The following is a 15,851-nucleotide window of genomic DNA, read 5'->3' as shown; positions in this document are numbered from 1 at the left end:
AGGAACGGGGGGAGACATCCGCCTCTTCAGCAGCCAGGCGAAGAAGTAGTGGCGAGGAGAGTGGCTCGGTAGCCGGTCTAGAGACAGGTCTGTCTCCTGACCCACACGCAGCCGAGGGGGCTAGTAGTGAGGCGGAGACCCTAATTGATGATGATAAGGCTGATCGCACTTGGCAGCCTCATCGTCATCAGGCTATTGCTTCCGCATCATCAGGAGAAGAGGGTGCCAGCTTGGCAGCGAGCAAAACAGTCGGTGGGTTGCCCAGGAGGCAGCAGGGTCGCAGCAGTGTCAGTGGAGGCAAACGGCCACGGAGTAGAGCACCAGCTCCACTGCAGCCTACCACCACGGCCAGTAGTGGTGCCGGTGTGCACGGAGGAAGTAGCAGTCAGCCAGTGAGGAGTATCGGGGGCAAAGTTTCCTACTCGGCGGTGTGGCAATTTTTAGTCAAGCCGCCCGAGGAAGTAAACGTAGCCGTATGTCGACTATGTGGCCAGAAAGTCAAGCGTGGCCAGGGGGCCCATGTCTCCATCGCCACACTCTGCCATGTGCCAATTTCAGGTCTCCTCACACTGCTGGTGGGTTCCATTTTGTCATAGGGTGCTGGCAGATTACGGGCCTCCCATTGCTGCTGCCAGGCCCGTAATCTGTCATGGGCCCCTGTACCGCCTCCTCATGCTGCTGCCAGGCCCGTAATCTGTCATGGGTCCCTGTACGGCCTCCCATTGCTGCTGTCTCCATCGCCACACTCTGCCATGTGCCACTTTCAGGTCTCCTCACACTGCTGGTGGGTTCCATTTTGTCATAGGGTGCTGGCAGATTACGGGCCTCCCATTGCTGCTGCCAGGCCCGTAATCTGCCATGGGCCCCTGTACCGCCTCCTCATGCTGCTGCCAGGCCCGTAATCTGTCATGGGTCCCTGTACGGCCTCCCATTGCTGCTGTCTCCATCGCCACACTCTGCCATGTGCCACTTTCAGGTCTCCTCACACTGCTGGTGGGTTCCATTTTGTCATAGGGTGCTGGCAGATTACGGGCCTCCCATTGCTGCTGCCAGGCCCCTAATCTGCCATGGGCCCCCGTACCGCCTCCTCATGCTGCTGCCAGGTCCAGAGTGTCTCATGGGTCCCTGTACGGCCTCCCATTGCTGCTGTCTCCATCGCCACACTCTGCCATGTGCCACTTTCAGGTCTCCTCACACTGCTGGTGGGTTCCATTTTGTCATAGGGTGCTGGCAGATTACGGGCCTCCCATTGCTGCTGCCAGGCCCGTAATCTGCCATGGGCCCCTGTACCGCCTCCTCATTCTGCTGCCAGGCCCGTAATCTGTCATGGGTCCCTGTACGGCCTCCCATTGCTGCTGTCTCCATCGCCACACTCTGCCATGTGCCACTTTCAGGTCTCCTCACACTGCTGGTGGGTTCCATTTTGTCATAGGGTGCTGGCAGATTACGGGCCTCCCATTGCTGCTGCCAGGCCCGTAATCTGTCATGGGCCCCTGTACCGCCTCCTCATGCTGCTGCCAGGCCCGTAATCTGTCATGGGTCCCTGTACGGCCTCCCATTGCTGCTGTCTCCATCGCCACACTCTGCCATGTGCCACTTTCAGGTCTCCTCACACACTGCTGGTGGGTTCCATTTTGTCATAGGGTGCTGGCAGATTACGGGCCTCCCATTGCTGCTGCCAGGCCCGTAATCTGCCATGGGCCCCTGTACCGCCTCCTCATGCTGCTGCCAGGCCCGTAATCTGTCATGGGTCCCTGTACGGCCTCCCATTGCTGCTGTCTCCATCGCCACACTCTGCCATGTGCCACTTTCAGGTCTCCTCACACTGCTGGTGGGTTCCATTTTGTCATAGGGTGCTGGCAGATTACGGGCCTCCCATTGCTGCTGCCAGGCCCGTAATCTGCCATGGGCCCCCGTACCGACTCCTCATGCTGCTGCCAGGCCCGTAATCTGTCATGGGCCCCTGTACCGCCTCCTCATGCTGCTGCCAGGTCCAGAGTGTCTCATGGGTCCCTGTACGGCCTCCCATTGCTGCTGTCTCCATCGCCACACTCTGCCATGTGCCACTTTCAGGTCTCCTCACACTGCTGGTGGGTTCCATTTTGTCATAGGGTGCTGTATGGCCTCCCATTGCTGCTGCCTCCACCGCCACACTGTGGCTCCACACTCTGGTTTTGGCCCCGTGACTGCCCAAATGAGTGAAGTGTGCGGTGATTCTAAGATCGACGGCACTCATCTGCATGTCATACTGACTGACAGTATTATTTCTCTTCCCCAGCAGACTCCAAGGGCATTTAAATTAAAGGTACAGTGTTCTGCACTAATATAAAGGCTCTCTGAAGCCTAGAAACACCCTTTTATAAGTTAAATTCGCAGCGAATATATTCGCCTCGAATCGAATTTATTCCTCAAATTCGACGAATCAGCCGAATCGAATTTTTGAATACTTCGCTCATCTCTACTATCTATCTATCTATATATATATATATATATATATATATTGAATACGGACAAAATTGTAGTATTTCAAATATATCTCAATATATTTGGGAAGAATAGTTTAAAAATATATTTAAATTATATTTTTATTCCATGTGGGCCCCTTTTTTTGGTCCACACTAGATTCGGATCGCATGGGTATTCACATCCATGTGATCCGATTCTGCACATCGCACTGCATTTTGCGGACTGATTTCGGGGTGTTGTTAACATACACACCCGCAGCGGTTCGCATGAATGGGGTGCGATTCTGATGCGGTGCGGAATCAGTGTGAACCTGGGCTCAAGGTTTGGGCTTTAAAGGCTAAGTCTACCTTTTTATACCAAGTTACACCTATATTTAGTTTTCAGTTTTCCACATTTAGGAAACCCCCTTGAAGTTTCCCAAAATCAAGTGAAACTCAAAGACATTATGTGATCTAAGGAACTTCATATAAAACAGGAAGTGCAAAGATTGGACAAATAATAATAAAGTAACACGAATGAGTCACACTGTTCTAAAACTATAACACGAGGAAGGTTGCTGAAATCTTAAATGTCAAGATTCGAAGGAGCAGGAGAAAGTGTCGACTGGTCAACTCATCGGAAAAGTGAGTGCCAATTTAATTACATTTAAATATGAAATAGTCAAGTATTATATAAAGTAAAAGTAAATTGATGTATATTTGTAGTAAAAAAATAAAAATCCAGTAAAAAAAGACACTATAACCAATTAATTTATATATATTGGGATTTTTTTTTAGCAAAGACATGGAAAAGAACATATTTTGGCCCAAATTTATGATGAAATTTGATTTTTTACATTTTTTTACTGGATATGTTTTATAGCAAAAAGTCAAAAATATTGTTTGTTTGTTTGTTTTTTATACATACTAGCACATTATGAAATTACCTTGTCGAGGGATTATTATTTTTTTTTTTTTAAAGCTGCAGTTTACTACTGCTTTAAGAAAAAATAAATAAAAATACATGTGTTTGTGGGAATTTTTTTTTTTGTGAGCCTGAAGAGCATTGCACCCACGATCAGTAGATAGCAAGTGCTATGTGAGGCTTCTGCAGACAATGCCTCCTGCTTGCCTCGTTGAACCTCTAAAAGGCAGGGGCGGACTGACCATTGGAGAACTGGCCCGGGGTCAGTAGGGGGCCCCATGAGATGCCCCTGGTACCTTTTATAGGCTTTTTTTGAGTGTGGGCAAGGACACAGGGGCCCCATGATCCCCTATTGCCCGGGGGCCCCATGAGTTGTCAGTCCACCCCTGCCATAAGGGCAAACAGGTACAATGCTGGAGGAAGTGTTAAAGTGATACTAAACCCACAACAGTACAATCAGTCTGTAGATGCAGTAAGGCATGCTTGTTATACTCACTGTGGAACCTAAGGGGTTAATCCTCTGCATTGTGTAAAAAGGCTGTTTGATCCTGTCTTCTCTGATCCTCCCCTTCTTCCAGTATCCCCCTCTTAACACCTGATAAGAGATATCGTGTGGAGACACTCTGCACATGCTAAGCGTGGTGTGTGTTGCTAGACAGGTTTTTTTGTTATCTTGGGAGAGTGCATGTGATCAGCACAGGCCCAATCAGCATTTTCCAAGCAAAGGTCATGGGTTCTGCATCCTCCTAGAACAAAATGAAAACTCCTGTTACAAGCTTTAACCAGTGCTCTGCTGGTCACTGATAGAAGTCACAAGACTGCTGTATACTGCTGATGAGAAAAGGTATTGAGCAGTTTATATTTACTAAAATAATCTAATTTCCATGTTCTGTGTACTGTGGGAGACCAGGTATAGTGAATGCGGGGTCCAGGGAGACCGGATATAGTGAATGCAGGGTCCAGGGAGACCGGATATAGTGAATGCAGGGTCCAGGGAGACCGGATATAGTGAATGCGGGGTCCGGGGAGAGCGGATATAGTGAATGCAGCGTCCGGGGAGACCAGATATAGTGAATGCAGGGTCCGGGGAGACCAGATATAGTGAATGCAGGATCCGGGGAGACCGGATATAGTGAATGCAGGGTCCAGGGAGACCGGATATAGTGAATGCAGGGTCCGGGGAGACCAGATATAGTGAATGCAGGGTCCGGGGAGACCAGATATAGTGAATGCAGGGTCCGGGGAGACCAGATATAGTGAATGCAGGGTCTGGGGAGACCAGATATAGTGAATGCAGGGTCCTGAGAGACCAGATATAGTGAATGCAGGGTCCAGGGAGAGCGGATATAGTGAATGCGGGGTCCGGGAAGAGCAGATATAGTGAATGCAGGGTCCGGGGAGAGCAGATATAGTGAATGCAGGGTCCGGGGAGACCGGATATAATGAATGCGGGGTCCAGGGAGACGGTATATAGTGAATGCAGGGTCCGGGGAGACCGGATATAATGAATGCGGGGTCCAGGGAGAGCGGATATAGTGAATTCAGGGTCCAGGGAGAGCGGATATAGTGAATGCAGGGTCTGGGGAGAGCGGATATAGTGAATGCAGGGTCTGGGGAGACCGGATATAGTAAATGCAGGGTCCGGGGAGACCAGATATAGTGAATGCAGGGTCTGGGGAGACCAGATATAGTGAATGCAGGGTCCTGAGAGACCGGATATAGTGAATGCAGGGACTAGGGAGACCAGATATAGTAAATGCAGGGTCCGGGAAGTCCAGATATAGTGAACGCGAGTATGGGGAGACCGGATGTAGTGAATGCAGGGTCCGGGGAGACCAGATATAATGAATGCAGGGTCCGGGGAGAGAGGATATAGTGAATGCAGGGTCTGGGGAGACCAGATATAGTAAATGCAGAGTCCGGGAAGACCAGATCTAGTGAATGCAGGGTCCGGGGAGACCAGATCTAGTGAATGCAGGGTCCGGGGAGACCAGATCTAGTGAATGCAGGTCCGGGAAGACCAAATATAGTGAATGTGGGGTCCTGGGAGACCAGATATAGTGAATGCAGGGTCTGGGGAGAGCGAATATGGTGAATGCAGGGTCCGGGGAGACCAGATATAGTGAATGCAGGGTCCGGGGAGACCAGATATAGTGAATGCAGGGTCCAGGGAGACCGGATATAGTAAATGCAGGGTCCGGGGAGAGCGGATATAGTGAATGCAGGGTCCGGGGAGAGCGGATATAGTGAATGCAGGGTCCGGGGAGAGCGGATATAGTGAATGCAGTGTCTGGGGAGAGCGGATATAGTGAATGCAGGGTCCGGGGAGAGCGGATATAGTGAATGCAGGGTCCGGGGAGAGAGGATATAGTGAATGCAGGGTCTGGGGAGACCAGATATAGTAAATGCAGAGTCCGGGAAGACCAGATATAGTGAATGCAGGGTCCGGGGAGACCAGATCTAGTGAATGCAGGGTCCGGGGAGACCAGATCTAGTGAATGCAGGTCCGGGAAGACCAAATATAGTGAATGTGGGGTCCTGGGAGACCAGATATAGTGAATGCAGGGTCTGGGGAGAGCGAATATGGTGAATGCAGGGTCCGGGGAGACCAGATATAGTGAATGCAGGGTCCGGGGAGACCAGATATAGTGAATGTAGGGTCCAGGGAGACCGGATATAGTAAATGCAGGGTCCGGGGAGAGCGGATATAGTGAATGCAGGGTCCGGGGAGAGCGGATATAGTGAATGCAGGGTCCGGGGAGAGCAGATATAGTGAATGCAGTGTCTGGGGAGAGCGGATATAGTGAATGCAGGGTCCGGGGAGAGCGGATATAGTGAATGCAGGGTCCGGGGAGACCAGATATAGTGAATGCAGTGTCTGGGGAGAGCGGATATAGTGAATGAAGGTTCCAGGGAGACCAGATATAGTAAATGCAGGGTGCATGTTACACATCTTAACCCCGTCAATACAGGATACTGTCACCCCCTTCCTGCCCAGGCCAATTTGCAGCTTTCAGTGCTGTCACATTTTGAATGACAGTTGCGCAGTCATGAAAATGTTATCATTTTTTTTCACACAAATAGAGCTTTCTTTTGGTGGTATTTAATCACTGCTGAGTTTTCTGTTTTTAATTTTCTGTTATAGCATTTTGCAAATAAATAACCTTTCTTCAGAGTCCACAAACAATGATATATATCTGAAAATCAATCAATCCTGATGTACTGATGTACAAACTAATTTCTTGCCGAATAAGGAAGATAGTCCTGAATCTTCGCAGCAATGCCGGGGCATAAATGGGGGACAGATTTCGCTTCATAAAGGGGCACGCCCAGGGGTGGTCTGACAACTCGGGCAATAGCAGATCATGGTTCCCCTGTGTCCTTGCCCAAACTCAAAAAAGCCTATGAAAAAGGGGCATCTCATGGGGCCCCCTACTGACCCCGGGCCCTCTGGCAGTGCCCGAGTTTCAAAATGGTCAGTCCGCCCCTGTTCTTGCATTACCTTCTTTGCAGTGTATTGCGATTTCACATATCTAGGAACGTCTTACACGGACGCTCCCTGAAAAACAGGCAGGCAGACCCGATCGGAACCATTCTCCTCTATGGAGCGGCGGGTGTAAACGGATATGTGTACGTTTACATGCACCGACATCCAACCTGGTCTGATCTGCCAAAAAGAGACGGATGGGGATCATTCCCCTTCCGTCTATCGGATCGGATGGCAGTCGGATGGAAATGGACAGGCCGTTTTATATAGAGGACAGCGAGCTGTGTCTGTGTTCGCTCTGCAGCACGGACCTATCATCTGCTTTCTCAGCGTGGACCAATGGAGAGATCCCCTGCTGAGCAAGAGGATCCGTTGACGGGTCCACTCGTGTGAAAGGGGCCATAGAATATAATAGAAATCACAAAGCAAATCCCAAGAAATCATTGAAAATCTTCACAAGTCACAATAAATTCTTCAGAAATCGCACACAAATGGCGCAATTTTAAATCGCAGCGGTGGGACAGGTGACTTAAGCTTTCACTGTCCTATGAAATAAATTTGATTGTGAATGCATCTAAATGAATCGTGATTGTTCACAGGTCCTGCTCATTGAACAGTCTTTTCTCAGTTTAAGGATGTGGCCAAGAAAAGATGGACGTCTCAGGATACAGATGGCGACAATTCTCTTCCTCATTTCAAAGGGTCTGTGAGAAACATATCAGAGATTTAGAGAACTTAATTTTTGTTAGCATTAGCCATTTACTTTGTCATTTCTATGACTTATTTACTGTATATTTTACTACTTCTATACTTTCTTAGTATAATTATTTATTTTCTGATTTCTACTGCTATCAAGCAGTGGTACCCATGTGGAAGAAAAATATATTTTAAAAATAGTTTAAAAATATTATTCCCAAATATATTGACATATATTTGAAATACTACCATTTTGACCATATTCAATATATTTAAAAAAAAATATCTATCTATCTATCTATCTATCTATCTATCTATCTATCTATCTATCTATCTATATCTATCTATCTATCTATCTATCTATCTATCTATCCATCTATATCTATCTATCTATCTATCTATCTATCTATCTATCTATCTATCCATCTATCTATCTATTATCTATCTATCTATCTATCTATCTATCTATCTATCTATCTATCTATCTATCTATTTATCTATCTATATCTATCTATCTATCTATCTATCTATCTATCTATCTATCTATCTATCCATCTATATCTATCTATCTATCTATCTATCTATCTATCTATTATCTATCTATCTATCTATCTATCTATCTATCTATCTATCCATCTCATATCTATCTATCTATCTATCTATCTATCTATCTATCTATCTCTATATTATCTATCTATTTATCTATCTATCTATCTATCTATCTATCTATCTATCTATCTCATATCTATCTATCTATCTATCTATCTATCTATCTATCTATCTATCTCATATCTATCTATCTATCTATCTATCTATCTATCTATCTATCTATCTATCTATCTCATATCTATCTATCTATCTATCTATATATCTATCTATCTATCCATCTCATATCTATCTATCATCTATCATCTATCTATCATCTATCTATCTATCTATCTATCTATCTATCTATCTATCATCTATCTATCTATCTATCTATCTATCTATCTATACTTTATCTTGAAATGCATTTTTTTAATATATTAATAATATATTTGTAAATGCATTTTTGGAAGGCATTTAGAAATATATGTAAAATTATATGTTAAAAGTACTTTTTTATATGTTAAAAAATCTGAAGAATATATTTAAAAAATATATATTTTTAATTGTATGCCTTTAGAAAATATATTTAAATTAAAAAATTTTTTAGAATTCATGTTAAAATATATTAGCGCAGGCAAATATATTGTAAATATATGTCACATATATAATTTTTTTTCTAAATATATTGGAAATATATTTCTCTTCCATGTGGGTATGAATATGGTTTTTCCCTTTCAACAGTTTTCATGGAAACTGATATATTTATTAGATATGTTCTTTATGACACTTATGAGCAATTTTGCATTTTTAAGAAATAGATTCTGTTAGGCTTTTGGAATATGCAGTGCTTTTTTTTTACATATAGTATACATTTTTTGCATCTTTCATGAATTTAGAAATATTCATTCGTATTGTAGCCCTGGTCTAGGTGAAAGGTGTAAACCTCAAGACACATTGGCTTTCTTTTTTTGTTCAAATTTGCAATAGTAAGAAATTACTTTGGACTATTTCCAGTGTGTAACATTCTTACCTCTTCTACTAAGAGCTTTATAAAGAGCACAAGTGTGCAAATTCCTGTGTGTTTAAAAAAGTTGGGTTACTGCACTTTGCTTTTGAAGTAGTCTGAAGTAATCTTCAGATGGCTAGTTCTGGACCAGTGGTGAGGAAATCTCTGTAAAATTTGTTATTTTGGGGATTGACTTTGTAGTGGATGCCTTGATTTGATTTGCTGGACAGGTACTACTGGACCCTTCAATATTTCACTCTAGAAGCCCATTCTCCAAGTATGTAGCATCCAGTGGGGCTCATGAATTTTGTTAGAGTCACGGGACAAAAGGGATTGTTTGGGTTGGATAGTGTGATGGGATTAAAAGGGTGGTATTGTTGGGTGTTATTGTGGAGTGGGATTTAGGGGTGGGATTGAGGGGTGGGATAGAGGAATGGAATAGTGGGGTGGGATTGAGGGGTGGGAATGTAGGGTGGGATTGTGGGGTGGGATTGAGGGGTGGGATTGTGGGGTAGGATTGAGGGGTGGGATTGCAGGGTGGGATTGAGGGGTGGGATTGTAGGGTGGGATTGTGTGGTAGGTTAGGATTGTGAGGTTGGATTGTCGGTTGGGATTGTGTGCTGGGATGGTAAATTAGGATTGTCTGGTGGGATTGAGAGGTATAATTATTGGGTGGGATTGTGGGGTGGGATAGAGGAGTGGGATAGTGGGGTGGGATAGTAGGGTGGGATTGTGTGGTGGGATTGAGGGGTGGGATTGTAGAGTGGGATTGTGTGGTGGAATTGTAGGTTAGGATTTCAGAGGTTGGATTGTCGGTTGGGATAGTGTGGTGGGATGGTAGGTTGGAATTGTGTGGTGGGACTGTGTGGTGGGATTGTAGGTTAGGATTGTGAAGTTGGATTGTCGGTTGAGATTGTGTGGTGGGATGGTAGGTTAGGATTGTCTGGTGGGATTGAAGGTTGGGATTGAGGGGTATAATTATTGGGTGAGATTGAGGGGTGGGATACAGGAGTGGGATAGTGGGGTGGGATTGAGGGGTGGGATTGTAGAGTGGGATTGTGTGGTGGAATTGTAGGTTAGGATTTCAGAGGTTGGATTGTCGGTTGGGTTTGTGTGGCGGGATGGTAGGTTGGGACTGTGAGGTTGGATTGTCGGTTGGGATTGTGTGGTGGGATGGTAGGTTAGGATTGTCTGGTGGGATTGAGGGGTATATTTATTGGGTGGGATTGAGGGGTGGGATAAAGGAGTGGGATAGTGGGGTGGAATTAAGGGGTGGGATAGAGGAGTGGGATAGTGGGGTGGATTTAAGGGGTGGGATTGTAGGGTGGGATTAAGGGGTGGGATTGAGGTATGGGATTGTAGAGTTGAATTGAGGGGTGGGATTGTGTGGTGGGATTGTAGATTAGGATTGTGAGGTTGGATTGTCGGTTGGGATTGTGTGGTGGGGGTGGTAGGTTGGGATTGTTAGGGGAGATTGTAGGGTTGAGGACTGCATTCCCACGCTACAACATATACCCTACAATATAAGCCTGTATTGTTCCCATTGCCAACATTTCATCAACATCTCCCTTATATTTGAGAAATGTCACCATTTTGGTAAATCTCATTGCAGTCAAATGAAAGTGTAAAATGAAAGCCCATCTTTATGTTTCCAGACCCCTCTTTCCCAAAGTCCCACTCCTTCCTATCCCCCTGGAAAGCAGTAAATAATCCATTTTCCTAATACATGTTCATATACTGAGTGTTGTTCTCTGCAGCATATAATGCAAGCCCACACCCACATGATGGAACATCGCCAAGGAAAAGGGAAGGAACCCAAAAGATGGGAAGCTATACATCTATTAGATGGCGCAAATGTGAAATAGTATCCTCACGTAGTGTGTCCATTATGAGCGGCTTTCACCATCCCTGCTGGATCGTTATATATTTTATATTATTCAGATTGTAACATAAGGAAATGGAACACAAAGGTGGCTTGGAACAGCCAAAACTCCCAGGTGGGCAAGAACATTTGGGAAATATGGAAGAGAGTTTTCACTGTTTGAATATTCCAGATATATCTGAAGCTAGGAATATCCTCAGTCCACCAGGCTCCACATATAATTAATATTTGAGCAGACCCACTCTTTAATGAAGAATATCCATTTCTATAATATTTCAAAATTTTCTTTCCCTGCAGAGACTGTGATATCCCATAAGTACTCCATTCAAGTTAATCAAGAAGTGAAAATCCCATGGTCTATGTGTGCCATTGTTCCTTGTAAATTCACGGCTGACAGTAGAGAGAAATTCCTCAACTCAAAAGGATATTGGAAACAAGGGAATGGGATAGTGGCTTCTACTGACAATTCAGCAGGGACAAACCAAAACTTTCAAGCAATTGGAGATCCCAACGATGGTGACTGCACCCTGAAAATCTCCAACGCCAGGAAAGAAGACGAGGGCACTTACTTCTTCCGATTTGAAGAGAGCAAACACAGTATAGTTCAATATAATTATTTAGATACGCAAGTAAAGGTACAAGTAATGGGTGAGTGCAAATTAAAGAGTAACTAAATCCAGTAACATAAATGTAATCTATTGCAGCTTACTCGTCCTTGGATATGGTGGTTTCATTGTTTTATTTCAGGCTATCAACATTTGCATCAAGCACAGTAAAAACTTGTAGATCTTGTCAGAAATCTCCTTGTCACTTCCAGTGAATTGATAAACTTAAATACATTTTATAATCATAAATCCCCAGCGCCAAAGAAATATGTGTACCAAATTAATCAGAATATTGGGACTTTTCCCTACATTTTTCTCTATTTGGACATGATTTGGGACTATCTGTTGATGGTTTTTTTACACTTTTTTCTTTACTTACGTATGTGCACATTTGTAATCAATGATAGTTTAGGGCGGCAATTTATTTATGTAGATCTGTACACAATTTATCTGATTGTTTTGCCAGCAGCATATTTTTCATTTTTCACATTTTGTGCGACTTTTTTTGCCATTTTTTAACTTCCAGTGAATTGAAAGAAAAAAACAATATTATCTTCTTCTATACTCTCCCATCCCCATTACCTGGCCAAATAAAGGAAGACATTTCTGTAGTCCAGATTGTAGCTTCCTCTATGAAAACAGTACAAAGCAGGGGTGGACTGACCATTTGGAAACAGGGCACTGCCCGAGGGCCCGGGGTCAGTAGGGGGCCCCATGAGATGCCCCTGGTACCTTTTTCATAGGCTTTTTTGAGTTTGGGCAAGGACACAGGGGCCCCATGATCCCCTATTGCCCGGGGGCCCCATGAGTTGTCAGTCCGCCCTTGGTACAAAGAGTGATCATTGTCACTCTAGGACAGCATGTATGTTATTGGAAGAATTACCAGAAATTTTCCTTTTTTTTTTCACCTAGTGATTGTTCTTTGATCACAGTTGATCATTGTGAAAGGTCCATGTTTCTGACAAATGTGTGGTGGGAGCCATTTTTGTAGGTAATGGGTTAAAGTGATTTTAAAGGGAAAAAAAAAATCACAAACATGTTTTACTTACAGTGCCTGCTCTGTGCATAGTTTTGCACAGAGCAGCCCTGATGCTCTTCTTTTTTGGGTTCCCCCCACCGGTGGTCCTGTCTCCTCCTTCCTGCCAAGTGCCCCCCAATAGCAAGGCTCTTGCTACAGGGGCAACTGAGCAGGCATGCTCTTTTCACAAACAGAGCATGGCTCGACAGTGCCCCCTGCTCTCTGCTCATTGGCTCACTGGCTGTTAGTCACAGCAACAGGAGCCAATGGCTCCCCCTACTGTGTGAGCCAATGAGGAGAGAGAGACCCGGTAGAGCCACTGCTTTCATGCACATCACTGGACTGAGATGGGGCTCAGGCAGGGGCGGACTGACCATTTGGAAACTCGGGCACTGCCTGAGGGCCCGGGGTCAGTAGGGGGCCCCATGGGATGCCCCTGTTACCTTTTTCATAGGTTTTTTTGAGTTTGAGCAAGGACACAGGGGCCCCATGATCCCTTATTGCCCGGGGGCCCCATAAGTTGTCAGTCCGCCCCTGCTGAGTGCACCAGATTTTAGTAAATCTAAACCATTTTGACTCCAACTTGTTTGTTTGTTTTGTATACATACTAGCACATTATGAAATTACCTTGTCGAGGGATTATTATTTTTTTTTTTAAAGCTGCAGATTACTACTGCATTAAGAAAAAAAAATTAAAAATACATGTGTTTGTGGGAATTTTTTTTTTATGTGAGCCTGCAGAGCATTGCACCCACGATCTGTAGATAGCAAGTGCTATGTGAGGCTCCTGCAGACAATGCCTCCTGCTTGCCTCCTTGAACCTCCATAAGGCAGGGGCGGACTGACCATTCGAGAACTCGGGCACAGACCGAGGGCCCGGGGTCAGTAGGGGGCCCCATGAAATGCCCCTGGTACCTTTTATAGACTTTGTTTTTTGAGTGTGGGCAAGGACACAGGGGCCCCATGATCCCCTATTTCCCGAGGGCCCCTTGATTTGTCAGTCCGCCCCTGGGTTCAGGTAAGCATGGGGGGGGAGGTAATGCACAGAGAATGTTTTTTAAAAAACCTTGAAAATTTAAAACCACTTTAATCAAAGTATTACCTGAGCCCCAGTGATGATCACTCTCAGTCAGTTGGCAGTTAGGCTGTGTTCCTGTGAGCTGAGAAATATCTGTGCAGGGTGAAGCGGAGAGCACCATCGTCCCACCAGTAACAACAGTCACAATGGTCAGACAGACCTATTAGAGTAATTATTGTGAATAGTTCATGTTCCCACCAAACTAACTTGAAACGTGGCAGCAATTTGTGTATGTAGGGGTTACCGCAGATTTTCTCAAGCCCCCATGATGACCACTCTTGGGCAGCTGCCACTTAGACTGTGGTACCCACAGCTGGAAATTCTATGTGTTTTTTCTTGTTCAAACATTTTTATTAACAAAAAACCATAATAACACAAACAAGGAGAATTTGGTAATGTACATTGGACATTGAAATGGCAGTAGGACATAGAAAAAAATGGATGAGGATCACATTACAAATGTCTATACTTTTCTAGCGGAAACAGGTAAATAAGAGTTGACAACAGATGACATTATTGTCCCAGCCAATCAGAGTAACGTCTCCCAAGTGCATTAAAGAAATAGGGGGAAGTTTGGATGGGGGTCAGACGGGGGTGGAAGGGAGGGAAGGGGAAGAGGAACAAAAACGATGACTCCATGAGCATTCATCAAATTTACAGCAGACCCCACGTGTTGCCTGCAAAGGGCTATTGACAGTATCCTTGGCACACAGTATACAAATCAAGGGAGAAGGAGTGATTCATCAAAGTTAGGCGGGAGGAAGCGCTCTACCCATGGGCTCCATATGCGCAAGAATTTAGGAATCTTGTCTAGAATTGTGGCTTCCACCTTTGCATGTATCATGGCTTGTGTTATTCTGGTTTTGACAGCCGCAACACTTAGGGTGGGGGATTTCCAGGATTTCGCTATAACCTGCTTAGCTGCCGTCGTAACTTGAATAAGGAGCTTGAATTGCGAGTTGGAGACGCCAGGAGGGTCTATGTGTTTTTTGAGGCTGAGAGTGACAATGTATGCAGGGGAAAGAAATCCACATCCTACATATCCCATAGATAACAGTAGGAGAAGCAACCTCAGCCCATACTCCGTCCAGGCCATGCCTCCAAGGCGTTCCACCCTACCAGCAGGGCTTAGTCATTAATAATAAACAGCAATAAAAGCTTGAGAGATGGTCTAACCCTTCTCAGAAAAACCTTTGCTTTTACATACATTTTATCAATGCTTTGGGAGTATGTTATACCATTTTTCTTTTTATCTTTTTCCTTCAGATATTAGAGAAGTAGATGGCTATTCTATTCAGGTGGATCAGACCGTTACTGTCCAAAAGGGTCTTTGTGTCACAATTCCTTGTACGTTTACTGCTGATTACATGAAATCCTTTACCGGCTCTAGAGGTCACTGGAAGACTCTCTGCCATGAATTTGTAGCCTCTAGTGACAAGTCAATTGTTGGTACAAAGCCACATTTTCAGCTGATGGGAAATCCAGATAATGGAGATTGTACACTGATGATAACTGACGCCAAAGAGGAAGATTCTGGAAAGTATCACTTCAGATTTGAAGATGGGCAAGGCAACCGGAAGTACACCTATGTAACCAAAATGATAACCATACAGGTCACAGGTAGGTTTACTGCCCAAAAATGTCAACAGTTCCCTCTAATGGTCTACTCACTAAAGACTAAATGTTCTGAGATAAATATGGAGACTTTAAATGTTCAAATGGACACCACACACTGGGAATTATGTAGATCATGATTTGTATTTAAAATCCAACAGGAAGCTTTTTGGCACGCTTTGTATTATAGAAAAATAATTTCTAGAGAAGAGAAATCACGGGTTCTGTTGAATAACAGTTTGCAGGTCCTTTTGAACCTTCTAAGTTAATTTGATGGAAACAAGCTGTTGCCTGATACCTGGCAGCCTGTCACTGCTCAACTCCTTATTAAAATGCTTGTTGACTGGCAGTCTTAGGTTTCAGTACTTTTTGTGATTGACTTGAGTCAAGCATGCAGTAAGGAAAAACTGAACTCCCAAGCAACATAATAATGCCTGGTCAGTGACTTAGAAAGTATTAAAGTAGACTAGCCAATACTTTTTGAAGATTTCTAGAATATAACAGGAAT

The 15,851-nt window shown here is 44.6% G+C and overlaps 1 protein-coding gene across 2 annotated transcripts in view; it reads left to right on the top strand.

Moving 5' to 3' along the window:
* Nucleotides 1-2,925: 2,925 nt before the first annotated feature.
* Nucleotides 2,926-15,851, top strand: part of LOC149432715 (sialic acid-binding Ig-like lectin 12) — a 42,948-nt gene continuing 30,022 nt past the window's right edge. For both annotated transcript variants that reach the window (XM_089664980.1, XM_089664979.1), the window contains exons 1-4: nt 2,926-3,089; nt 7,456-7,558; nt 11,326-11,676; nt 14,996-15,349. In XM_089664980.1, coding sequence (XP_089521106.1) covers nt 7,492-7,558; nt 11,326-11,676; nt 14,996-15,349 — 772 coding nt within the window. In that variant the 5' untranslated portion in view covers nt 2,926-3,089; nt 7,456-7,491. The remainder of the gene's footprint in view (nt 3,090-7,455; nt 7,559-11,325; nt 11,677-14,995; nt 15,350-15,851) is intronic.

Source organism: Staurois parvus, unplaced genomic scaffold, assembly GCF_062004578.1.
Source record: "Staurois parvus isolate SC_StPar_1 unplaced genomic scaffold, SC_StPar_1.0 ptg002113l, whole genome shotgun sequence".
In the NCBI taxonomy this organism is placed as follows: Eukaryota; Metazoa; Chordata; class Amphibia; order Anura; family Ranidae; genus Staurois; species Staurois parvus.
The sequence above is the reverse complement of the archived record's forward strand: the minus strand, read 5'-3'. Positions and strand labels throughout refer to the sequence as shown.